Source organism: Geotrypetes seraphini, chromosome 6 (assembly GCF_902459505.1).
Source record: "Geotrypetes seraphini chromosome 6, aGeoSer1.1, whole genome shotgun sequence".
NCBI lineage: Eukaryota > Metazoa > Chordata > Amphibia > Gymnophiona > Dermophiidae > Geotrypetes > Geotrypetes seraphini.
Window position 1 is genome coordinate 11784550 of NC_047089.1, and position 26270 is coordinate 11810819.

The 26270-nt window shown below is 47.4% G+C and overlaps 1 protein-coding gene across 1 annotated transcript in view; it reads left to right on the forward strand.

The window, feature by feature from the left end:
• ARHGEF17 (Rho guanine nucleotide exchange factor 17) overlaps positions 1–26270 on the forward strand; it is a 390049-nt gene that overhangs the window by 326881 nt on the left and 36898 nt on the right. Inside the window, exons 12-16 of the mRNA XM_033949000.1 lie at positions 2643–2716; positions 8606–8799; positions 15118–15368; positions 17116–17362; positions 23059–23145. Coding sequence (XP_033804891.1) covers positions 2643–2716; positions 8606–8799; positions 15118–15368; positions 17116–17362; positions 23059–23145 — 853 coding nt within the window. The remainder of the gene's footprint in view (positions 1–2642; positions 2717–8605; positions 8800–15117; positions 15369–17115; positions 17363–23058; positions 23146–26270) is intronic.

The following is a 26270-nucleotide window of genomic DNA, read 5'->3' on the forward strand; positions in this document are numbered from 1 at the left end:
TAGCCATTTAGCTGCCAGAATATTTTGGTCAGACCAGTGGCGTAGCCTGGGGCAGTGCTGCCCCTCCCCTACACTCTTCTCTGCCCCCCCCCCCCACCTCCACATGCTCCTTCCCCATCCCCCTCCAGCTGCGTGAGTGCCACTTCCCTTCCCCCGTACCTCTGTATCGTTCCTGGTACAAGCAGCAACCCCACAAGCTGCTGCCACGCCAGCGTCTGGTCTTCCTCTGACGTCACTTCCTGTCCACAGGTCCAGAAAGTGACATCAGAGGAAGAACTAGCGCGGTAGCAGGTTGGGGGGGGCTGATGCTCGCACCAGGATTGTTACAGAGGATCGAGGGAAGGGAAGCAGTGAGCTTGCACATCAGTGGGCAGGGAGTGGGGGGGCCCGAGAAGAGGACAGGTGCCTGCGCCCTCACCAAGACGGTGTCTGGGGTGGACCGCACCCCCCGTCCCCCTCCTTACTACGCCACTGGGTCAGACTGTTGTGCAATCCCCCGAACTGCTGATGATCTGAATATTTGTGTATGTAGTGGGGTTCAGTAATTAAACTATAAGAATAGCCTCACTGGGTCAGACCAATGGTCCATCAAGCCCAGTCGCCCGTTCTCGTGGTGGCCAATCCAGGTCCCTAGTAGCCGGCCAAAACCCAAAGTGTAGCAACATTCCATTCAGAATCCTAAAGAATAGCAAGATTCCGGAATCCCAAAGTGTAACAAAAGATTCCGGAACCCTAGAGAGTAACAAGATTCTAGAATCTCAAAGAGTAGCAACATTCCATGCTACCAATCCAGGGCAAGCAGTGGCTTCCTCCTGTGTCTTTCTCAATAACAGACTATGGACTTTTCCTCCAGAAACTTGTCCAAACCTTTCTTAAAACCAGCTACACTATCTGCTCTTACTATTGTTGTACTGTCTAAGCGGCTCGGGAGTTGGGGGTGACTTTAATCTTGTGGTCAGTCTTTTAAAGAGAGAAAGGGGAACTCGCCAGCAAGACACTGCACCATCCACTCTTAGCCACAACTTCAGTTTGGGTCAGCTTGGATGGTGTTGAAGGTCCTACAGGAACTTGGTTGCAGCTCACTGGGTCTTGCCAGGATGAAATACCACAAAAGACACCACCATAGTAGAATTCACTAGAAAGGGAGTGATCAGATACCTCCAAGAGGCGGCTCAGGGGTGACATGTTAGAAGTCTACAAAATGCTGAGTGGAGTGTTTACTCTTTCTAAAAATACTAGGACTAGGAGGAGTAGATTCAAAACAGACCGGAGAAAATATTTCTTCACACATCATGTAATGAAACTTCGCTTTAACCAGAGGTCTCCATTTAAAATGACCTCCATGTTGTCCCAAAAAATAAATAGATTGGATCTGAAATGCAGAACGACCTCTGAACCGTATTAAGGAGATTTCTCATTACGTTCTACCAGTGATTTTTGATATTTCAGGAAAGATAGTCCATAGGACTGATTCACTGCCTTGTGCTTTCTACTGAGCCAAATTCATGGGCTTAGTCTTGGGCTCTAGGACCCCTTTGAAAGGTAGAGGTGAGCGTGTGTGTTTAAGGAATGGACGGTTCATAGACAACGGCGCGAAAGACAAAGGCGCGCGCCGACAACTGAGCGCAAGACGGAGGCGCGCGCCAAAGAAAATTACAGTTTTTAGGGGCTCCGACTGGGGGTTTTGTTGGGGAACCCCCCACTTTACTTAATAGACATCGCGCTGGCGTTATGCGGGGTTTGGGGGGTTGTAACCCTCCACATTTTACTGTAAACTTAACTTTTTCCCTAAAAACAGGGAAAAAGTGAAGTTTTCAGTAAAATGTGGGGGGTTACAACCCCCCACACCCCCCACAACGCGGCACGATGTCTATTAAGTAAAGTGGGGTGGTTTCCCCCCCACGCCCCCCCGTCGGAGCCCTAAAAACAGTAATTTTGAGCGGCGCGTGCCTCCGCGCTGCGCTCAATTGTCTGGGCGCGCCTTTGTCCCGGCGCGCTTTTGACCTGACACCGAATGGACTCCTCCCCATTGTTCCCTAGTTAGAATTCCAGTAGTGAGCTTACCTATTTCATAAAATGTAATATACCTTACAACTAAAATATATTACATGACATTACATTAGTGATTTCTATTCCGCCATTACCTTGCGGTTCAAGGCGGATTACATAAGAGTTGTCATGAAGTTACAAGATATATAGGCGAATTACATAAGAATTGTCGTGAAATTAGGTAATCTATGTTGGGTAATTTGAACATTTTAGATTTGATAAGGAGTCATTATAGTGGGTGGAGCTTGGGATGGATCTGGTCGTATTAAATAGATTTTATGTATTTTTTGAAGAGTAGGGTTTTTGTTTCTTTTTTGAAGGTTTTGTAGTCTGTGGTCGAAGAACATAAAATTATATGCATTGTATATTAAAATAAAAGAAATTGGGGGTGGGGTTATAAGACTGACCAACCGTCCGTGATTAATGGGGAAGCGCACCAGGGAGTTAAAATGCATCGAGATGAAAATAAAGGTGGGAGTCGGGGAAGGCTCGCTTCTTAGGCGGCGTTTGTCGTTCTCTGCCAAAATGTTTCTGCATAACAGGGGGAGAAAAGAGGTTTTAGCTCCAGTTGATTCTCTGGTTTGTCCTTTTAGCTTCCAGCAAAAACCGATTGGACCCTGAGTTTTTGAAGGCCATCCCCATCATGAAAACCAGGAGTGGAATGCAGGTAAGGCGAGGCCTGGGATTCTGGCGGTGTCTTGGCGCATTTCTTCTTGGTCTGCTTGTTCACTGCCCAGCCTTGGGCGAGCTTCTGACGGACTCCGCATTTCATCGAGTTTCAAGAAATCTAGCTCGGGTACTTGTTCAGATGGGGAAAACAAATGGGGGGAAGGGGGGGGTTGAGATGATGCACCCCTGGCTATTTCCAGGTGGCCTGAGAAACCCGTTTTGGGATCCATTGCCACTGTGAATTTTGGACACCCACAGGGCAATTTCTAGGTACAGTGGTACCTTGGATTACGAGCATAATCCGTTCCAGGAGCATGCTCGTAATCCAAAATGCTCGTTTACCAAAACAAAGTTCCCCATTGGGGATAATGGAAACTCAGGTGATTCGTTCTAGAACCCGGGGTCTATACCTGTCGGGTGCCGGGTGCTGCAGCGCCATCTCCCTCTGTCTGCCTCCTCCGTGGGTCATCCGAAGAAGAACCACAAATCAAATACTAGAGAAGTGTGTGATAACCAGTAAAACTGCAAAATCACTTCCTTGCACACCTATATCAAAATATTATTTTCTTAAATATTATTTTATGCCATGCCTCAGAGACCAGAGAATCAGACAACACTTGTCGAATCTTATATCGGTCGGAACTCTCAATCATTGGCAAAAAATGGCATTTTTTAGTTGCTTAAACTTTTTATAGAAAAGATTTTATACTTTTAATAAATTAACTTATAACTTTTAAATATAGATGTCATAACATCTTTTTTCGCCACAAATATCATGAGGGTAATATCATAAGTGTCTCTATTTAAAACATGAACACTTATCTTTGTAAGATGTATGCACTGCTTTAATCCCTACGGGGCCACCGTTTCACCTGGCGTGGCTTCATCAGGGGAACGTGGACAGTGCCTGTAAAAGATGTTAAAAATGCATTTTTAGCAAAGCTCAGATATTTGTACAGAATTCGATAACAAACTTTAATTTTAGATATAGTAAACTGCAGCAGACTTACGGAAACGAAAATTCCCTCAGCATACAAACTCATGAAAATGGCGCCGGTAACACCCGACGCTGAGCCCTTTAAATTACCGGCTGAGTGAATGCCGGTGCGACGTAAAGAGCGTCAAAGACGCCAAAAACGGCATGACGTTTGGTGAAGTTCACCTGATCAAAAAGATCCAAAAAAAATTTTTTGTCTTCAGCCTAAAAAGGCCAAAGTGACAAATACCAATTCACAAAGTGAAAAATCTGAGACCAAATTTTTCTTTTTTCACAAATTGACAGAATTTTACTTGTTCTTTTACTTTAATCTTTTTTCGCCAGATCAATATCAGTAATATGGTGACCAATCTATTTTGTCATTTAAACCCGTAGGATGTAAAGATTGTAAGGTAAATATCCAAAATGTCTCTCTTCGTTTTAATGCTGCCCCTCTATCTCCTCCCCTATGATTCTTTTTGATGACATCAATGATTACTCCCTTCAAATTATTGAAAGAGTGAGAGGCGTCTATGCAATGTTGTACAAGTGGTTCCTCTCACTCTTTCAATAATTTGAAGGGAGTAATCATTGATGTCATCAAAAAGAATCATAGGGGAGGAGATAGAGGGGCAGCATTAAAACGAAGAGAGACATTTTGGATATTTACCTTACAATCTTTACATCCTACGGGTTTAAATGACAAAATAGATTGGTCACCATATTACTGATATTGATCTGGCGAAAAAAGATTAAAGTAAAAGAACAAGTAAAATTCTGTCAATTTGTGAAAAAAGAAAAATTTGGTCTCAGATTTTTCACTTTGTGAATTGGTATTTGTCACTTTGGCCTTTTTAGGCTGAAGACAAAAAATTTTTTTTGGATCTTTTTGATCAGGTGAACTTCACCAAACGTCATGCCGTTTTTGGCGTCTTTGACGCTCTTTACGTCGCACCGGCATTCACTCAGCCGGTAATTTAAAGGGCTCAGCGTCGGGTGTTACCGGCGCCATTTTCATGAGTTTGTATGCTGAGGGAATTTTCGTTTCCGTAAGTCTGCTGCAGTTTACTATATCTAAAATTAAAGTTTGTTATCGAATTCTGTACAAATATCTGAGCTTTGCTAAAAATGCATTTTTAACATCTTTTACAGGCACTGTCCACGTTCCCCTGATGAAGCCACGCCAGGTGAAACGGTGGCCCCGTAGGGATTAAAGCAGTGCATACATCTTACAAAGATAAGTGTTCATGTTTTAAATAGAGACACTTATGATATTACCCTCATGATATTTGTGGCGAAAAAAGATGTTATGACATCTATATTTAAAAGTTATAAGTTAATTTATTAAAAGTATAAAATCTTTTCTATAAAAAGTTTAAGCAACTAAAAAATGCCATTTTTTGCCAATGATTGAGAGTTCCGACCGATATAAGATTCGACAAGTGTTGTCTGATTCTCTGGTCTCTGAGGCATGGCATAAAATAATATTTAAGAAAATAATATTTTGATATAGGTGTGCAAGGAAGTGATTTTGCAGTTTTACTGGTCATCCGAAGAAGAACCCCACAGTTCCGCTTCGGGGGGGATGCCAGCCGCCGGAGAACCTCGCAGTGCCGCTTCGGGGGGAGGGGATGCCAGTCGCCGGCCAGCACTTCGGATGCCCCTCGCATGCTGGAGAGCCCCCACCCGAGCCCACGCAGCCGAGTGCCACCCCACCCGCACGCCGTGCACGACACGCACAACGCCAATGATTGACGCTGTGCCCGTCACACGCAACGCGCAGGTGGGACAGCACCCGGCCGCGCAGGCCCAGACAGAGGTCCTGCAACCTGCGGAAGGCACCCGATGTAGAAGGCTGGACGGAAGAGGAATCCCCTGTAAGTGCTTCGTTGATCGGGGCAATACTCGGTTTGAGAGTCAAAAGTTTGCTGAGTGTTTGGCTCGTCTTGCAAAACACTCGCAAACCGGGTTACTCGCAAACCGAGGTACCACTGTACTATGATGAGTGGGGTTTCAGAGTAGGTTGTGTCTACCCTTGTCCTGGTTTTACCTGCAGAATTGTAATTCCAGTTTCCTAATTGTACTTCCTTAAGAAACGGAGTTCCACGTGTGCAGTGGAGTGAAAATAGAACCGAACCAACTTATCTTTAAAACCTGGAGCCAATCGGCAACCCTTAATGGGCTCCAGACCCCAGGGGCCTTGGTCATGGCATAGTGAGGATAGGGGGTGCCAGGGGCGGAGGCGCCCTCCTCTCCGCCTCCCCACGCCACACTTGCACCCTCCCTTCCCCCCCGTACCTATTTAAATCATCACCAGCGCCAGCAGCTCCTCCAGCCTGCTATTCAACGTCGGCATTGGCTTTCCCTCTGAAGTCACTTCCTCGCCTCACGGCCAGGAAGTGATTTCAGAGGGGGGCCAGACTGGCGCCAGCAGCAGACCGGAGAAGTCGTGAAGATTTAAAGAGGTACTGGGGGGGGAAGGGAGGCTGGTGGGGGGGGGGGAGGAGCGGAGAGGTGCTGGCGCCCCCACCAAAATGCTGTCCCGATGTCGCTGCTAGCTGGAAGCTTTTCAAAACCCGGACAAAATGAAAAGCCGTCCGGACCCCCTAGTTATTGCGGTACAGTATACCCCTGCGAATTCATGGTTCACAAATCGTGGACTCGGTTTTTCGTGGTATTTTCCGACCGCCTCTTCCGGGAACTAAAGTTAGGCTACACCAATCGGGAGCTGCTTTGACGCACCAGATAGCGTGTCAAAGCAGCTCCTGATTGGTGTAGCCTGACTTTAGTTCCGGAAGAGGCGGTCGGAAAATACTAAGAATGATCCTGCACCCGAGTTTCAACTCCCGCCGCTGCCCCACCTGCCCTCTCCTGCCTCCAAGCCACTCGTTTTTTTTAAATTCGCAGGTGTTCCTGGAACGAAACCCCTGCGAATTTCGGAGTACCGTATATAAGTGAATTTGTTATGTTACAGCTTTCAGAAACTTGGCTTTCTCCCTCCATAGAAAGGATCTCTTGTCATCTGCCATCTTGGCATCTGACCTCTTATTACAATAGGAGTGGAATCTCAGCTAGAGAATGACACGGAGACAGATTTTTCTCCATCCCTGCAGGAACTCAATTTTCCTGTCCCCGCGAGTTTTGTCGCTGTCCCCATTCCTGTAAGCTCTGCCTTAACCACACAAACCTCGAACACTTATGATTTTAAAGTGTTTGAGTCTTGTGCAGATGAGGACGGAGCTTAGGCATTGGTGGAATGAGGCATTATGACATCACAATCTCAGCTCTAGAATGTTGCTACTTAGGATTTGAAAGGGTTTGAGGCTTGTGCAGATGAGGACGGAGCTTAGGCATTGGTGGAATGAGGCATTATGACATCACAATCTCAGCTCTAGAATGTTGCTACTTAGGATTTGAAAGTGTTTGAGGCTTGTGCGGATGAGGAAGGAGCTTAGGCATTGGTGGAATGAGGCATTATGACATCACAATCTGAGCTCTAGAATGTTGCTACTTAGGATTTGAAAGGGTTTGAGGCTTGTGCAGATGAGGATGGAGCTTAGGCATTGGTGGAATGAGGCATTATGACATCACAATCTCAGCTCTAGAATGTTGCTACTTAGGATTTTAAAGTGTTTGAGGCTTGCGCAGATGAGGACGGAGCTTAGGCATTGGTGGAATGAGGCATTATGACATCACAATCTGAGCTCTAGAATGTTGCTACTTAGGATTTTAAAGGGTTTGAAACTTGTGCAGATGAGGTCGGAGCTTAGGCATTGGTGGAATGAGGCATTATGACATCACAATCTCAGCTCTAGAATGTTGCCACTTAGGATTTTAAAGTGTTTGAGGATTGTGCAGAGGAAGATGGAGCTTAGGCATTGGTGGAATGAGGCATTATGACATAACAAACTCAGTTCTGGAATGTTGCTACTTAGGATTTGAAAGTGTTTGAGGCTTGTGCGGATGAGGAAGGAGCTTAGGCATTGGTGGAATGAGGCATTATGACATCACAATCTGCACTCTAGAATGTTTCTACTTATGATTTTAAAGCATTTGAGGCTTGTGCAGATGAGGACGGAGCTTAGGCATTGGTGGAATGAGGCATTATGACATCAGAATCTGAGCTCTAGAATGTTGCTACTTAGGATTTTAAAGTGTTTGAGGCTTGTGCAGAAGAGGATGGAGCTTAGGCATTGGTGGAATGAGGCATTATGACATCACAATCTCAGCTCTAGAATGTTGCTACTTAGGATTTGAAAGTGTTTGAGGCTCGTGCAGATGAGGACGGAGCTTAGGCATTGGTGGAATGAGGCATTATGACATCAGAATCTGAGCTCTAGAATGTTGCTACTTAGGATTTTAAAGTGTTTGAGGCTTGTGCAGATGAGGACGGAGCTTAGGCATTGGTGGAATGAGGCATTATGACATCAGAATCTGAGCTCTAGAATGTTGCTACTTAGGATTTGAAAGTGTCGGAGGCTTGTGCAGATGAGGACGGAGCTTAGGCATTGGTGGAATGAGGCATTATGACATCACAATCTCAGCTCTAGAATGTTGCCACTTATGATTTTAAAGTGTTTGAGGATTGTGCAGAGGAAGATGGCGCTTGCAGGAATGGGGCAGGGACAGGAAAAGAACTTGTGGGGAGAGGACGGGAAAATGAGTTCCCACGGGGACGGGGGAAAAATTGTCCCCGTGCCATTCTCTGATCTCAGCATTGCAGAGGTTCAGTCACTAATGGCACAGCCATGCCGCTGAGTGCTGGACAGATTCAGTATACCTCCTTCAAAAAGGACAGTGTCGATGGCATGGTAACTGGCATTACTGACCTGTTGGGACAGGGTGCGGGCAGCTGGTGAATGCTAGACCTTCAAAATTATATTGTGTTATCATCCTCTTCCCTCTGTCCAGTTCTCCTGTGCATCTCCCAGTAACAGCAGCGCGGAGGGCACGCACGAGGTCTGGGTGTGTAACAGCGACGGCTACGTGGGGCAGGTTTGCCTCCTCAGTATTAAGGACGAGCCCTCGGTGGAGGCCTGCATCGCTGTCTGTTCTGCCAGGATCCTCTGCATCGCCTCTGTGCCTGGACTAAAGAGAAGTTACAGGTATCAAGGGGAAGTGGGGAGTCCGGGGCACTCGCTGTCTTAAATGACCTCCACTAATGAAACATTTTTAATAGCTTGACATGGCACGTCAGTGCCATCCTAAACAGGTTCGTTTTATTTGGGAAATTGAGCTCGTGGCTTCTGGGTTTCTTGTTTTGCTGCATCTTTTCTCTCTGGGCGGTGGTAAGGCTGCATTTATTAAGAAAACAAAACGAGAGATGTTATGATCATGAAAATAGAAGGTTTTTTTGTGTGTAAAAGTTACCTGAAGAAAGGTGGAACTTCCCTTTATACTTCTGACAACATATCCATGTACAGTCGATTATAATTCTGCAATTTTTAATTATTTAAATAACAGGATGCCTAAAACGTACCCCCTCTTCTCCCCCTGCCTTTAAGGATTCTTAGGGAGTAGCTATCACGCTGTTACGGCTAAACTGTGTCCGTAGACGCAAGTCTCAGTCCCGCAACGCGGTGTTACTATAGCAAAACATGCCCAGGTGCTATAGCAGGGGTAGGCAACTCCGGTCCTCGAGGGCCGGAATCCAGTCGGGTTTTCAGGATTTCACCCAATGACTAGGCATGAGATCTATTTGCATGCACTGCTTTCAATGCATAGTCATGGGGGGGGGGGGGGGGGAATTCTGAAAACCTGACTGGATTCCGGCCCTTGAGGACCGGAGTTCCCCACTCCTGTGCTATAGGTTTATTATGAGGGCTGATTAGAAAGAAGCGGATGTTTCTGAACCTGCAATTGGGACTAGAGGTCTGCATGGGAACGGGAATCCCCCCTAACCCACGGGACTCCCATTGGAACGCCCCTCTGGCCCACTGTATTCCCACGGGGACCCCCCTCTAGCCAACGGGACTCCCATGGGGATGGAAGGCTTTGGAAGAAGGGTTCGTCCATATAATATAATGGACACGTTAGCCTTAGTAAAAGAGGGGGTTTATAAGTTAATTACCTGAACAGAAAACAAAAAAAGGATTCCACCAAAGAGATTCCACAAGGAAAACAGCAAAAGAAACTGTGGAATTGATGATCCTGTCAGAAGTAATTGCTGCTTTTTATGAGGACGGGTGGGGATGGAGCTAATTCCTTGCGGGGATGGGTGGGGACGGAGAGGATCCTGACGGGGACGGGTGGGGACGGAGAGGATCCTGACGGGGTCGGGTGGGGACGGAGAGGATCCTGACTGGGACGGGTGGGGACGGAGAGGATCCTGACGGGGACGGTTGGGGACGGAGAGGATCCTGGCGGGGACGGGTGGGGACGGAGAGGATCCTGACAGGGACGGGTGGGGACGGAGAGGATCCTGACAGGGATGGGTGGGGACGGAGAGGATCCTGGCGGGGACGGAGAGGATCCTGACGGGGACGGGTGGGGACGGAGAGGATCCTGACGGGTACGGGTGGGGATGGAGAGGATCCTGGTGGGGACAGGTGGGGACGGAGAGGATCCTGGCGGGGACAGGTGGGGACAGAGAAGATCCTGACGGGGTCGGGTGGGGACGGAGAGGATCCTGACGGGGACGGGTGGGGACGAAGAGGATCCTGACGGGGACGGGTGGGGACGAAGAGGATCCTAGCGGGGACGGGTGGGGACGGAGAAGATACGGGCGGGGATGGGTGGGATTTCTGTCCCCGCACAACTCTCTAGTTGGGACCGCCGTAGCCTTCACTGTCGGGTCATAGCAGGAGTTAGAACTTCATATGTTTCATCAGCTTCCATTTCTTTATTTGCCTCTGTATAGTTTGATTAGTGATATTCAGTGAATTCACAGCTGTCTCTCCCCTTGATTGAGGACTAACTCTACAAAGCAGTGAATTGGATTTCTGAGTTTAATTTCGTACCTTTGAATTAATGGAAAAGTGTCTCCTTATGAAATTTATTTTCTTATACATGATGTAAATTTCTCTCGTTACATATTTTTCGTTATTCAAAGATCATAAAACTGGTATTGTATTATTACTTGTTTTGACTAATATTTTGTCAAAAAGAGAAATGGCTCCTTTTACAAAGATGCGCTAGTGGTTTAACGCACGTAATAACGCGGGCTAAACCGCCGGACGCGCTAGCCGCTACCGCCTCCTTTTAAGCAGGCGGTAGTTTCTGGCCAGCGCGTGATGAAAATTCGCACGCGTTAATCCCGCTACCACGCCTTTGTTAAAGGAGCCCAAAGTGAAAATAAAGATTAAAATTAAAAAAAAAAAAAAACCCTAAAAAATGTTCCCTCGGTCTTTTGCGTGTTACCGAACTGCTTCCACCACTGAAATACTGCAGCACGGCTGCTTGCCAAGACATTTCAAGAGTTCCTTTTACTGCTCCTTCCATTCCATTCAAATACATTTCTAGACCGCAATACCTTCCAGATTGATGAGGTTTACATCATCAAGAGACTGTACAGCACAGTGAAATACAAGAGAAATACACTTCTCCCTCGGTATTCGCGGGGGATAGGGGCAGAGCCGGACCGCGAATTGAGTTCCCCTAGTCTCTCGAGACTACGACGGGAGCTCACGGCAGCCATTTCCTATTGGCGATCTACACGGGGCAGGAGCGTAGGAAGATCGCTCCTGCCCCGAAAGCCCGCTAGACCACCAGGTAAGGCCGGGATGCCGGGAGGAAGGCTGGAAAGAGGCGGGAACGTGGTAAACTATGGGTTGTTTTTTTCCCCCCCAAACAAAAATCGTGAATATGTGAAACCTGCGAGTGTCTAAATTTCGAATGGGGAGGGGGAAGTGTATCACCTTCTTTACTTTCCTAATAATTTTACAAAAAGAGATGTCTTTAATAGTTTTCGGAAATGCATATATGAGATCGAAGAAGCAAACAAATTACGCACTTCCGAATCCCAACTAGCAGCCTGATATGCAATTGTTCGATGCAAAAATTTCTTGTAAAGACATCCTCGTACCGGAGGGAACGCAAAGAAGGACAAGGTACTACTCAAAAGGGTCCAGAGAAGAGCGACTAAGATGGTTTAGGGGCTGGAGGAGCTGCCGTACAGCGAAAGATTAGAGAAACTGGGCCTCTTCTCCCTCGAACAGAGGAGATTGAGAGGGAACATGATCGAAACATTCAAGGTACTGAAGGGGATAGACTTGGTAGATAAGGACAGGTTGTTCACCCTCTCCAAGGTAGGGAGAACGAGAGGGCACTCTCTAAAGTTGAAAGGGGATAGATTCCGTACAAATGTAAGGAAGTTCTTCTTCATCCAGAGAGTGGTAGAAAGCTGGAACGCTCTTCCGGAGTCTGTTATAGGGGAAAACACCCTCCAGGGATTCAAGACAAACTAGATAAAGACAGGTTGTTCACCTCTCCAAGGTAGGGAGAACGAGAGGGCACACTCTAAAGTTGAAAAGGAATAGATTCCGTACAAACGTAAGGAAGTTCTTCTTCACCCAGAGAGTGGTGGAAAACTGGAACGCTCTTCCGGAGTCTGTTATAGGGGAAAACACCCTCCAGGGATTCAAGACAAAGTAGATAAAGATAGGTTGTTCACCCTCTCCAAGGTAGAGAGAACGAGAAGGCACTCTCTAAAATTGAAAGGTGATAGATTCCGTACAAACGTAAGGAAGTTCTTCTTCACCCAGAGAGTTGTAGAGAGCTGGAACGCTCTTCCAGAGGCTGTTATAGGGGAAAACACCCTCCAGGGATTCAAGACAAAGTTAAACAAAGTTTCTGCTGTACAAGAACGTGCGCTGGTATGGCTAGTCTCAGTTAGGGTGCTGATCTTAGACCAGAGGGACGCCGCGTGAGCGGACTGCTGGGCATGATGGACCACCGGTCTGACCCAGCAGCGGCAATTCTTATGTTCAAACAATGAAGTTGTCCTTAGTGGACGAACCGCCTTAAAAAATGTCAGTTGTTCTAGTAAATAACCAGGCGCCTGACCATGGACGGCTTTATAACAGAGTGTCCCCAAATTTAAACCAAACCCTGGCCTCAAAAGGCAACCAAGTGGGGGTGGTCTGTAGTAAGGCGTAACATGATCCGATTTTTTTCAAGTCCAAAAATTAGACGCACGGCCGCATTCCAAGTTGAACGCCAAACTCAATCGCACACCTCCGGTGGACTCTCTGGCGAAGACAGCAGCCGCGTCTTCCTCAATCTGCCGTGACGAAACGTGCGAAGCTCTTCCTCCCGACGCGACCCAACAGCGAAGGCTACGGCAGCCCCGACTGCAGGTTCACAAACGTCGATGTAGGGACTTCAGAAGAACCAGCAAAGCGTCGCCCCGTCTTCTTCTCAGAGAGAAAACCAGAGGCAGTCTCATTACTTTTCAGTCAGCCCTCGTACTGTTGGATCGTTCCCCGCACCGGTATGCAACTCAGTCTAGTCCGAGGTGCCCTTCTGTTCACATCCTGCCACCTGGGATCCCTGTTGCACTCTCTATCACGGTTCATAGACAACGGCGCGAAAGACAAAGGCGCGGCCGGACAATTGAGCGCAGCGTGGAGGCGGGCGCTGCTCAAAATTACTGTTTTTAGGGGCTCCGACGGGGGGGTTTTGTTGGGGAACCCCCTCACTTTACTTAATAGACATCGCGCCGGCATTATGGGAGGTTGTAACCCTCAAATACAGTTGTACAACTAGCAATTTATTAAGGTCAAAACGTCCAAATAATCAATAAATATGTGAAAAATTTGGGATTCTGGCCTGTATTGCTATATACTGACGCTTATACATAAAAAAGATTTTGAAAAAAAGTGACCAAAACATGATTTGGTATGTATGAAAACGAATGAAATAGTGACTCATATATATGTTTACGGAGTTTTTTTGATAAACCCGTGATGATGTGTGGAGTAGAGAATGACACGGTGACAAAACTCATCACCGTTCCCGTCCCCGCGGATAACCGCGGGAAACCATCTTCATGTCATTCTTTAAAGAGAGAGGGAAGAATCAGAGTATGAATGGCCACAACCACTGACCCACAAGCTTTGCTTTGAAGAATGCTGGTGTAGAAGGACTGAGATTGAAATAGACACTAGAAAATGACATGGGATTATTTCCCGCGGTTATCCGCGGGGACGGGAACAGTGATGAATTTTGTCACCGTGTCATTCTCTAGTGTGGAGGGCTGGGTACTTGTGTAGTCCCATCCTCCCTCAATTGAGGTTTATTTTTTCTCCGTTTCAATTTTTGGTTTACGTGCTGTCAGCTTTGTTTCTGGTATACATGGCCTGTATGTTTCCCTGCTAATAACTGGATTTTACAAACACGTATTTTTCACATATTTATAGGTTGTAACCCTCCACATTTTACTGTAAACTTAACTTTTTCCCTAAAAACAGGGAAAAAGTGAAGTTTTCAGTAAAATGTGGGGGGTTACAACCCCCCACCACGCGGCGCGATGTCTATTAAGTAAAGTGGGGGGGTTCCCCCCCACGCCCCCCCCCCCCCGTCGGAGCCCTAAAAAGAGTAATTTTGAGCGGCGCGCGTCTCTGCGCTGCGCTCAATTGTCTGGGCGCGCCTTTGTCCCGGCGCGCTTTTGACTTGACACCCTCTATCACAGCGGGCTACTTGAAGCTGTGCCCTGTAGTTTATTTATCCAGTGACCCACATCCCATTCCCTGGGGCTCACCCAGCACTTGCAGTGGTTAAAGCCTGAGGTTGTGGGTTCAAACCTACACTGGGCAAGTCACTTAATCCCCAGGCACATTAGATGGACAGACAGGGAAAGATGCTTGAGTCCCTGAACAAATCCATGTAAACCAGGCCGGCACAACTTCGGCCCTTGCCAGGCCAGGTTTTCAGGATTTCCCCAATGAATACCCATCGAAAGCAGTGCATGCAAACAGCATCTCACGCCTATTCACTGGGGAAATCCTAAACACCGGACTGGATTCGGCTCTCGAGGATCGGAGTTGTGCAGGCCTGATGTAAACCATTCTGAGCTCCCCTGGGAAAATGATACAGAAAATTGAAGAAATAAATATTGTCACACTGCAAGAATCCTGCACCTGTAAGAAGGTGTATTTGTAGCTGTGGGTTTGTGTTTTTTTTTAAATATTTGCCTCCTTAGAAAAGATTTTGATTGGGAGTAAGTGCTGGTGACGAAGGTCTAACTCAGGGGTGTCCAATGTCGGTCCTCGAGGGCCGCAGTCCAGTCGGGTTTTCAGGATTTCCCCAATGACTATGCATTGAAAGCAGTGCATGCAAATAGATCTCATGCATAGTCATTGGGGAAATCCTGAAAACCCGACTGGACTGCGGCCCTCGAGGACCGACATTAGACACCCCTGGTCTAACTGGAAAAGTTGAATTTGTGATTTGTGCCCTGTGTTTGATATTTATTTCTGATTCAGAGACAGGCCTGAATCACTGGGGAATCCGGTTTCGGAATCGGTGGCGTCCACATTAGATGACTCCGTACCTCAGCCATGCCTCCACATCTCCATCTCCGGCTCATCTCTAGAGCTCTCGGAGCCTGTGGACAGCGCCAACCGGGAGCTGATGCCCTTTGACAGCGATGACACGGACGACGAATCCTCCCCAAGTCCCTCGAGCACGCTTCAGAGCCAGGCCAGTCGCTCCACCATATCTTCCAGCTTTGGAAGTGAGTAACATAGTAACATAGTAGATGACGGCAGATAAAGACCCAAATGGTCCATCCAGTCTGCCCAACTTGATTCAATTTAAATTTTTTTTATTTTTTCTTCTTAGCTATTTCTGGGAAAGAATCCAAAGCTTTACCCTGTACTGTGCTTGGGTTCCTACTGCTGAAATCTCCGTTAAAACCTACTCCAGCCCATCTACACCCTTCCAGCCATTGAAGCCCTCCCCAGCCCATCCTGCACCAAACGGCCATACACAGACACAGACCGTGCAAGTCTACCCAGTACTGGCCTTAGTTCAATTTTTAATATTATTTTCTGATTCTAGATCCTCTGTGTTCATCCCACGCTTCTTTGAACTCCGTCACAGTTTTACTCTCCACCACCTCTCTCGGGAGCGCATTCCAGGTATCCACTACCCTCTCCGTAAAGTAGACACCCATGGTTTTTGACGTGCCCAAACATAGACATGTACTTAGCAGGAAGACATGTCTTGATTTAAAAAAAAAAAATTCACAGCTGCTTTTGGATCACCTGCAGAGGCCATTTCCCCCTTTAAACCAGGGAGGTCACTAACAAGAGGCAGGTGCCAAAGCCAGTGGCACCCCTAATCCCCCTACTGACCCCCACAAATCTCCACTGGATCACTTCTCTGGCCCCTCCCCACAATGCCATATCCACTGAACTTATCCTCAACCAATTCCTCTCCTTCTCCAGATCACCTCCTGAATACTAGGCCATACCAGACTGTTCAGTTTCTTATACTCCACAATTTTCAACAAGGATTCCTTACGGTTTGCAATAAGAATTCTGAGCATGCATTGAAGTTACAAGAAGATTCATAGCCTATAAGGAGCAAAAGCCAAGAGAATTACAGTGAGAAGACGCAGGTAGTGTGGTAGGCTGTTCCAGATATTGGGACCTTGGAAAGTTGAAGGTTGGCGCGAAAAGCTTTTTCCGGTGGATTTGTTGAGGAGAAGGAAAAGTCAGTGTCTTTCTTGAGTGACAGACGGAGCGCTTGACTTTGACCATTGGAATTCTCACTGTATAAAGTTACATCCCCCCGAGATCTGATATTCATGGCTTGGTTGAGAAAGAGCCGTCTTCAGCTACACGTCAACCACTTGTCCTTCCTGTTTGAAAACACTTTCTGGTGTGCGGTGAGGTCTTTTAAGGGATTTAGTGAGTCCCCAGCTCTACAGACCTGCCTTTTTAATTTTTTTTTTTTCCTTGGTGCAATTTGATTTGTTGAGGCAGCCTGCTCAACCAGTCAAACTACCTCAGACAAAAAGCAAACAAACCCCCCCCCCAAAAAACAGGGCTCTTGGGCTAGGGATTCTCTGAACCTCCTGAAGGCCCTGACAGTACTGATCTGAATTTGACTGGCTGAGCAGCATCTCCTGTTGCCTGCTCAACCAATCAGATTCAGAGCAGTGCCCTCAGGATGGGGGATGTTAGGGCTTTAACTGTGAGGATTTGTCTAGCTAACTCAAGGGTGTCAAAGTCCCTCTTCGAGGCCCGCAATCCAGTTGGGGTTTCAGGATTTTCCCAATGAATATGCATGAGATCTATTTGCATGCACTGCTTTCATTGTATGCTAATAGATCTCATGCCTATTCATTGGGGAAATCCTGAAAACCCGACTGGATTGCGGCCCTCGAGGAGGGACTTTGAGACCCCTGAGCTAACGTTGAGTCGGCTGATCAAGCCTTTTGAATATTTACGTCCTCTTGTTTGTTCTTCTTTGAGCTGAAGAAATCCCAGGTTCCAAGGACATGACGGCCGAGACGACCAGCTCAGAAGAGGAGCAGGATCCTGGTTTTCTTCCCATTCCCAGCACCTTCAACCAGAACCGGAACAGCGACAGCCCCATGGATGGACGGGCGATGAGGAGGTCGAGTCGAGGTTCCTTCACCAGGGCCAGTTTGGAGGACCTCCTGAGCATTGACCCAGAGGCCTACCAGAGTTCAGTGTGGCTGGGAACAGAGGATGGCTGGTAAGAACTAGAATAATTGTCAGAGTGTGCTTTACCTAATGAAAATTTCAAAGAAGTAAATTTAAAAGCCCGGGAAGAACGAATGCAGCTTGTGGATTGCAAAGTTACTGGCTTGGAGGTTGGGTCTTATAAGTTTCAGTCTGTGACTGTCAAGACTAAGGTTACCCGATGTATGGGAAAATCCGGACATGTCCTCTTTTTAGAGGACTGTCTGGGTTCCCGGATGGACTTTCCAAAACGCGGCAGTTTGTCCTGGTTTTGGAAAGCCCCGCGATCCAGCCGCGCCTGGAGGGCCTTCAGCAAGGATGCGCAGATGACGTCCCATGCATGCTGGAGGCCCTCCAGACGCAGCCTGGAGGTCGGCAAAAAAGAGGGATGGGGCTGGAGGCAGAATGAAGATTTTGAGGGGTGGGGCTGGAGGCAGAATGAAGATTTTGAGGGGTGGGGCTGGAGGCAGAATGAAGATTTTGAGGGGTGGGGCTGGAGGCAGAATGAAGATTTTGAGGGGTGGGGCTGGAGGCAGAATGAAGATTTTGAGGGGTGGGGCTGGGGGCAGAATGAAGATTTTGAGGGGTGGGGCTGGAGGCAGAATGAAGATTTTGAGGGGTGGGGCTGGAGGCAGAATGAAGATTTTGAGGGGTGGGGCTGGAGGCAGAATGAAGATTTTGAGGGGTGGGGCTGGGGGCAGAATGAAGATTTTGAGGGGTGGGGCTGGAGGCAGAATGAAGATTTTGAGGGGTGGGGCTGGAGGCAGAATGAAGATTTTGAGGGGTGGGGCTGGAGGCAGAATGAAGATTTTGAGGGGTGGGGCTGGAGGCAGAATGGAGCGGGGATGGAGGCGGAACAAGGCGGGGTTGGGGGGTGGGATGGGGCAGTGACATATGTCTGGGGTTTCCCCTACTTAAATATGGTAACCCTAGTATGGTAACAAGACCTCTTAGAAATCTTGGGGTTGATATTTAAAGGTAAGTGCCAGGGAGAAGAAAATTCAGCAGTGCGAACAGAGTTGGAGCAGTCCATAGGCCTAGATTGGGAGGTTGGTGGCTGGTGTTTAAAAAAAGATGACTGCTCAATTAGAGAATGACACAAGGACAAATTTGTCCCCATCCCATCCTCACGGGTTTTATCGCTATCCGTGCCCCATTCCTGTAAGCTCTGCCTTAACCACACAGGCCTCAAACACTTGTGATTTTAAAGTGTTTGAGGCTTGTGTAGATGAGGACGGAGCTTAGGCATTGGTGGAATGAGGCATTATGACATCACAATCTCAGCCCTAGAATGTTGCTACTTAGGATTTTAAAGTGTTTGAGGCTTGCGCAGATGAGGACGGAGCTTACAGGAATGGGGCAGGGACAGGAAGAGAACTCAGGATGGGAAAATGAATTCCCACGGGGACAGGGAAAGATTTGTCCCCATGGTGGGGAGCTACTTTAAGTTCTCTTGAGGGAAAAAGTTTTTTAACCACCACCCTCCAGGAATTACTCTGTGAAAGGCAGTGCATTGTATAATCTGTTCCCAAAATTTCCCGTGCCTTGGCGCCCTAAGGAAAGTGGCCTGTGGTTTAAGAGCTTCTGCATAAGGAGTGCAGAGAGTTTGGCGTAATCCCTTGTTATATCACCTTCCATTTATGATTTCAAAGCAGTTTACAATCAAGTACTAACTAAAGCATGATGCAGTTTAGTAGGTGGCGATTGTGCTGACCAGAAGGAAGTTGGACTCAGGCATGGGAGGGTGGGGCGCTGGAGGACTTAGCAATTCAGTGGCAGAGTAAATCAAAATCGAGAAATGATTGAATGTATCTTGGTTAGAATGCTTTAGAGTTAATCCACTTGGATATGTAGAACCACACGGATAACCAAAACGTGACAAAATACACTTCCCCTTCCATATTCGCAAATTCCGTATCTACGGATTCGCTTATTCACGGTTTTAAATGAAAAAATCACTTTCATTTTTTGGGGCTATTTTAAGCCCTGTAAGCCCACACTTAAGCCTCACCTGATGGTCTAGCGGTTTTTCGGGGTAGGAGCGATCTTCCCACGCTCCTGCCCCATGCAGATCGCTCACAGGAAATGGCTGGAGAGACTACGGGAGCTCAAGGCAGCCATTTCATGTGAGCGATCTGCACGGGGCAGGAGCGTGGGAAAATCGCTCCTGCCCTGAAAACCCGCTAGACCACCAGGTAAGGCTTAAGGGGGGGGCTTGCAGGGCTTAAAATAGCCGGAGGAAGCGGGGGTTAGGGGCAGAACCGGCCCAAATATTATTCGAGGTTTTTTCATATTCACGGACCGGCTCTGCCCCAAACTCCCGCGAATACAGAGGGGGAAGTGTATCTTCAATTATCTCTTGGGAACTGTGCCCCTTTCATCAACGGAACGATGTAAGCTAGGGATAATGCTGCCCAACTATTTAAGTGGTGGGGGTGTACTGCCTTGAAAACAGAGTGGTAAAGCAGCTGGAGGACCTGGAGGACCACTAGCCAGTCGGGTTTTCGGGATAGTCCTAATGAATATGCATGGGGCAGATTTGCATTCCTATCATCTTCATTACATGCAAATCTCTTTCATGCATATTCATTAGGGCTGTCCTGAAAACCTGACTGACTGGTGGTCCTCCAGGACAGGGTTGGGGACCACTGCTGGTGTCCCTCACTTTACAGCTCCGAACAGCTTTGATGCAGTAATCCAGTGTATAATGCCCTTGTACCGCCAGACATCATGATCTTTTCTCATTCTGCGGTGACTCAAAGAAAGAAGAACAGATCTGGAAAGCTAGTCCCAAATATATTCAGTTAGTCTAGACAGGGGTAGGCAATTCCAGTCCTCGAGAGCCGGAGCCAGGTCCAATTTTCAGGCTCTCCACAATGAATATGTACGAGATGGATTTGCATGCACTGCCTCCTTGAGATGCAAATCTATCTCATGCATATTTATTGTGGAGAGCCTGAAAACCTGACCTGGCTCCGGCTCTCGAGGACCGGAATTGCCTACCCCTGGTCTAGGAGATAAACGGAGACACGAGTGATGTGACCAGAACACCACTCAAGGAACAGCTCAAAGGAGGAAGGCTGTGTCGGGTAGAAAACCAAGCAAATAACAAGTCACCAGTCTTGAAAGTGATAAACCTCGCAGATCTCAGTTGATTTCTGATATACAGTAAAACCTTGGATTGGAAGTAACTTGGTTTGCAAACGTTTTGCAAGCCAAGCAAAACATTTGATTAAATTTTAACTTGATATGCAAGCAATGTCTTGCAATACAAGTACACACAGTATACACACATCCCAACTGAGCCGATGGTTCTTCTCTCTCTGACGCTGCGGGAGTGTAGTGACTGTTCTAAACGAGCAAAATCTTGCAATACGAGTACATGTAGTATTTTGCATTAAAGTTTTTGGGTTGTGGAACGAATCGTCTGAGTTTCCATTATTTCCTGAGGGGAAATTTGCTTTGATATACGAGTGCTTTGGATTACAAGCATGGTTTCGGAATGAATTATGCTCGCAAACCAAGGTTTTACTGTATACAGTAATTGTCTTTTCATGTAGCAAATCACACAGTATGGTGCTTCCACAATCGAAGACCGCTTGCACAGTGGATAGTGTCGACTGAGATCTACTCGTGTGAAGCAGATAATTTATCAATTTTGTATTGGTGACATTTTATTTCTTTATTCAATTTTCCCTCTCTGTCCCTGGGGCAGTGGAGGATTAACTGACTTGCTCAGGGTCACAGGGAGCAGCCCAGGATTTGAACTCACAACCTCAGGGTGCTCTAACCACTACGCCACACTCTCTTTAAGTTTTCTGTTTACCCCTAATGCAGTCGTGAGGCAAAACATGGCCATGTCTGGTTTTAATTTATCTATTACTCATATGTAATACATTAAAAAACCCCAATTCTCTCGGTCTTCTCCTTTAATGCTGTTCCTTGGTTGTTCTGTTCAAAAGATCTTACCTATGGTTTATTCATCTTCATCTTTACATATCCAAGTGAACGGATACAGCAGCTGCATGACTTTATTCTAATTGAGACACTTTATGAGAAAGGATTTATATAAATGGAGAAAGACCCTGGGTGTTGGCTCCTTGGAGGCTCCCAGCTCTGCTTGATCTGGACGCCCAAGAAGCAGAAGGCAACTGCTAGTGCGAAAAACTGGAGAGCTGTCTTTGAAGTGAACTGGAGCGTCTTTAATTCTTTGCTTATGTATGTAACTCCTGCCTCTAGTATGCTTCACTACACAGTCTCCAGAAAACAAAATTGCCAAGATACCTTACAAAGAGACCTAACAAAAAGGCAAAAAAATGGTCGAGGGTTCCAAGAGAGGTAGCGGAGCAGTGCACACCCCACAATAAATCACAAATAAACACTATAAAAACTACAACTTCTGTGAAAGATTTAGGAACCCTCAGTGTGAGAGGTCAGTGACGGGAGCGCAGCACCAACACTTCACACAGTAAGGTGGCGCCTGTAAGACCACCACCTCCACACCATCATGGGGAACCTGAGTGTGTTTTATAAATCAAAATAACACTAACACCAAAAAAGTAGTGTGAAATAAACACAGGTGAAAACAATTACAGCTACCACTCTGGGTACCCCCCCCCAGCCAACTCCCAAAAATTGGATGGAACGCCACAGCTCCAACACCAGGTTCTGTGGCGTTCCATCTGCCCGGTCCTGCTTCCCCCGGACATCGGAAGAAGTTTTATTGAAGCTAAGTTTGCTGTTTTCAATTTTTGGGAGTTGGCTGGGGGGGGGGGTTCCCAGAGTGGTAGCTGTAATTGTTTTCACCTGTGTTTATTTCACACTACTTTTTTGGTGTTAGTGTTATTTTGATTTATAAAACACACTCAGGTTCCCCATGATGGTGTGGAGGTGGTGGTCTTACAGGCGCCACCTGACTGTGTGAAGTGTTGGTGCTGCGCTCCTGTCACTGACCTCTCACACTGAGGGTTCCTAAATCTTTCACAGAAGTTGTAGTTTTTATAGTGTTTATTTGTGATTTATTGTGGGGTGTGCACTGCTCCGCTACCTCTCTTGGAACCCTCGACCATTTTTTGCCTTTTTGTAGGTCTCTTTGTATAGTATGCTTCAGGCAACTTACCAAATTAACATCCATACTTCACTGCGGGGTCCTTTTATGAAGGTGCGCTAACCGATTTAGCGCGCGCTAAATGCTAAGGCATCCGTTATATTCGGTGACGGGACAAAAGCGCGCTGATATTTCGGCCCAGACAATTGCGCGCAAAACTCCAGCGCGCCGCTGTAAAAGTTAATTTTAAAGAGCTCTGACGGGGTTGGGGGGGGGCACAACCCCACATATTATACAGAAAACGTAACTTTTTCCTAAAAAATCGGGAAAAAGTTAAGTTTCCTCTATAACGGGGGGTTCCAAACCCCCCCCCTCAACGGCAGCGCGATCACCCCCGTCGGAGCTCTTTAAAATGAACTTTTCCAGCGGCGCACTGGAGTCTTGCGCCCAATTGTCTGGGCTCAAATGTCGGCGCGGCTTTGTCCCTCGCGCGAATGACTGCGAACCGTTATATTCTATGGATGCATTAGCATTTAGCGCGTGCTAAATCAGTTTGCGCGCCTTAATAAAAGGGCCCCTATTAAAAAAATAAAACATAGTGCTCTTCAATGAAGCCGACTGAACCCACATGGCTTAACGTTGTTGCATGTTCTTTCTCTCAGCATCCACGTCTATCAGTCCTCAGACAACATCCGGAACAGGAAGAACAGCATGAAAATGCAGCACGCGGCGTCCATCATGTGTATCCTGTGAGTGTGGCATCACCCCCCCCAATAACAGCATCCGTTAGCCTAAATCCTGGGGCCACAACTTTCCCTTCCCGCCGTGTTTGCGCGTTTCAGATGCACAATGGCTTCTGGTCGCGTTGCTGCTGTTCCGTCAAGTCAAACTCGGAAGATGATACGACCACCTAAATCTCCAGTGGGCAGCTCCGGTTCCCGGGAGCCGAAAGAGGCCTCCCTTTCCTGATAATAGAAACCAGGTCGACGTAGTCTCGCATGATGTAGAGCAGTGGTTCCCAACCCTGTCCTGGAGGACCCCCAGGCCAGTCGGGCTAGCCCTAATGAATATGCATGGAGCAGATTTGCATGGCTGTCACGTCCATTATATGCAGATCTCTCTCATGCATATTAATTAGGGCTAGCTTGAAAACCCGATTGGCCTGGTGGTCCTCCAGGACAGGGTTGGGAACCACTGATGTTGAGGTATTCTGAGTAAAAGGTGGCTCGTATGGGAAGAGCGGTCCTGTACCTGCGCGCCCTTGGTTACACGCCTTGGGCGCCCAAGCACCGTAAGATCGATTTGTAAAGGCACAAGTAGGTGGCCTAGTACATAGCTATAAGGGGGCGTACACATGGGTGGAACATGGGTGTGTCTCCCAGTTGCACACAGAATAATTGTGCATGGCATTTGCTGCCCATTAATGCCTGCCAAAGACCTGACATAAGAGGGCACGCCTGCTTTTAGGCATGCCGTTGTGGGCTTGCACTTGTATATATTTTTTTCTTTATTTATACTTTTTTTTAAATCCTATATAATAAAACGTTAGCCGCGCATGCGCACTCAGACCTGCGTGATCTGGGATCCCTGATCTGTGATCCATAGGTCCGTGGTCAGAGTGCGTATGCGGCGGCCAGATCGGGAAAGCACAGCCGGCGACTCCCCCCTCCCGCCCTCACTCACCGCCAAAACCACCACCGCCAAAGCCTCCTCCTCGCCGGCTCACCCGCGTTTTAATTGAGAAAAGCGCTGCACCACGCTAACGCTGGCTTTGCCGTCTTCTCTCCACTGCGGCCCGCCCTCTCTGACTACTTCCTGTTTCCGTTAGGGTTGGCCGCAGTGGATAGAAGACGCCGAAGCCAGCGGTAGCGCGGTGCAGCGCTTTTCTCACAATTTAAATGCGGCGGCTGGGAAGGGGGCGGCGGGAAATGCTGCTTCTGCACAGGGAAGTGTGTGTGTGTGGTAGGGAAATGCTGCTTCTGCACAGGGAAGTGTGTGTGTGTGGGGGGGAAATGCTGCTTCTGCACAGGGAAGTGTGTGTGTGTGGGGGGGAAATGCTGCTTCTGCACAGGGAAGGCCAGGAAATGCTGCTGTTGCACAGGGAAGGGTGGGAAATGCTGCTATATTCTAGCACCCGTTAATGTAACGGGCTTAAACACTAGTATATACATAAAACAATATACTGTATATATGAAATAGAGCTATGCCACAGTAATAATTAAAAAAAAAATTACAAGTTAGGTTAAATCATACCGAAAACAAAGCATTAATTATGCCAAAACTCAAAATAAGTCCACCTAAGAGAGAGGACAATTCACATCACAGAGAGAATAAAAGTGTTGAATTACTTCTTCAAATAGTCATTAGGACCTTACTGTCTGGGATCAATTGGTATTACAGTGCTCCCCCGAAATTCGCGGGGATTCCGTTCCAGGAACCCCCGCGAATCTCGAAAAACCGCAAATACGGGTTTTCATGGGGGAGCCTGAAGAGGGCAGCAGGAGAGCAGCCGGAGCGCCGCGAGTACAGGAAATCACTTGCGGTACGCACTGACTGCCTCTTCCTGCACGAAGTCGGGCTTTATCCAATCAGGAGCTGCATGTCAAAGCTGCCCTCTTCTTGTTGGTGGTTCCCGGTCGGAAAATACCGCGAATGACTGGGACCGCGAACCGCCGACCGCGAACAACCGGGGAACACTGTACTTCACATTGAAGCACTAGGCAAGGAAAAATTGCAACTGGGAGGGTTCAAAAAAAAAGATAAGGGTTTAGATCCAATTGAATCAAACACTTACACGGAAATCTTAACTGAAATTTTGCTCCCAAAGTTACCACATGTTGTTTTAATACAAGAAACCTTTTCCTCCTTATCTGAGTAGTTTTTGGAAATGTCTGGGAACATACAAATCGAACTTTCTATGAAGGTCACCTCTTTAAGCCTGAAAAATAGCCTCAAGAGAGCCTCTTTGTCTTGATTAAAGACAAACGTCAACAGAAGAGTCAAACAGCAAATGACTTCCTCTTCTGTGGTTTCCAAAATTTTTGTAATATTCAAAGGGCTAGCCGCCTCAGGTAAAGCCGATGAAGAAGAAGACTTCTTTTTAGATATAGGCAGAAAATATATTTTTTGAAGGGGAGGCAAACCATTCTCAGGGTATTTTAATACTTCCTTCAAGAATTTATAAAAAGAATCTTTCGGAGACATTGTCAGCAATTTAGGAAAATTCAAAATCCTGAGGTTCAGTGATTTAGTCTAGTTTTCAGCTTACACTAGTACACTTCTCCCTCGTCATTCGCGGGTGATACGGGCAGAGCTGGGCCGCGAATGCCGAAATACCGCGATTATCCGGCTCTGACCCACCCTCACCTCCCTGCCGCCTTCCCGGCCTTACCTGGTGGTCTAGAGGGCTTTCGGGGCAGGAGCGATCTTCCTACGCTCCTGCCCCGTGCAGATCGCCATCAGGAAATGGCTGTAGGGAGTTCCTGACGTAGCCTCGAGAGACTACGGGAACTCCCAGCAGCCATTTCCTCATGGCGATCTGCACGGGGCAGGAGCGTAGGAAGATCGCTCCTGCCCCGAAAACCCTCTAGACCACAGTTCTTCAACCGCCGGTCCGCGTACTGGTGCCGGTCCGCAGAAAATTTCTGCTGGTCCTCGCAGGGCCAGCGAGATCAAGTCGGCAGTTAAATTTCCTGCCGACTGCGGTTCCTCCTGACTGCGGTTCTTGCTGATTAATGTTCTTCCCAGCCTCAGGCGATCAAGATAGGCTACCAACGTCTGGGCCTTCCTTCTGTGAGTCTCGCCTGTTCGGAAACAGGAAGTTGAAACAAAATAGGCGGGACTCAGAGAGTGAAGGTCCCGACGTCGGCAGCGT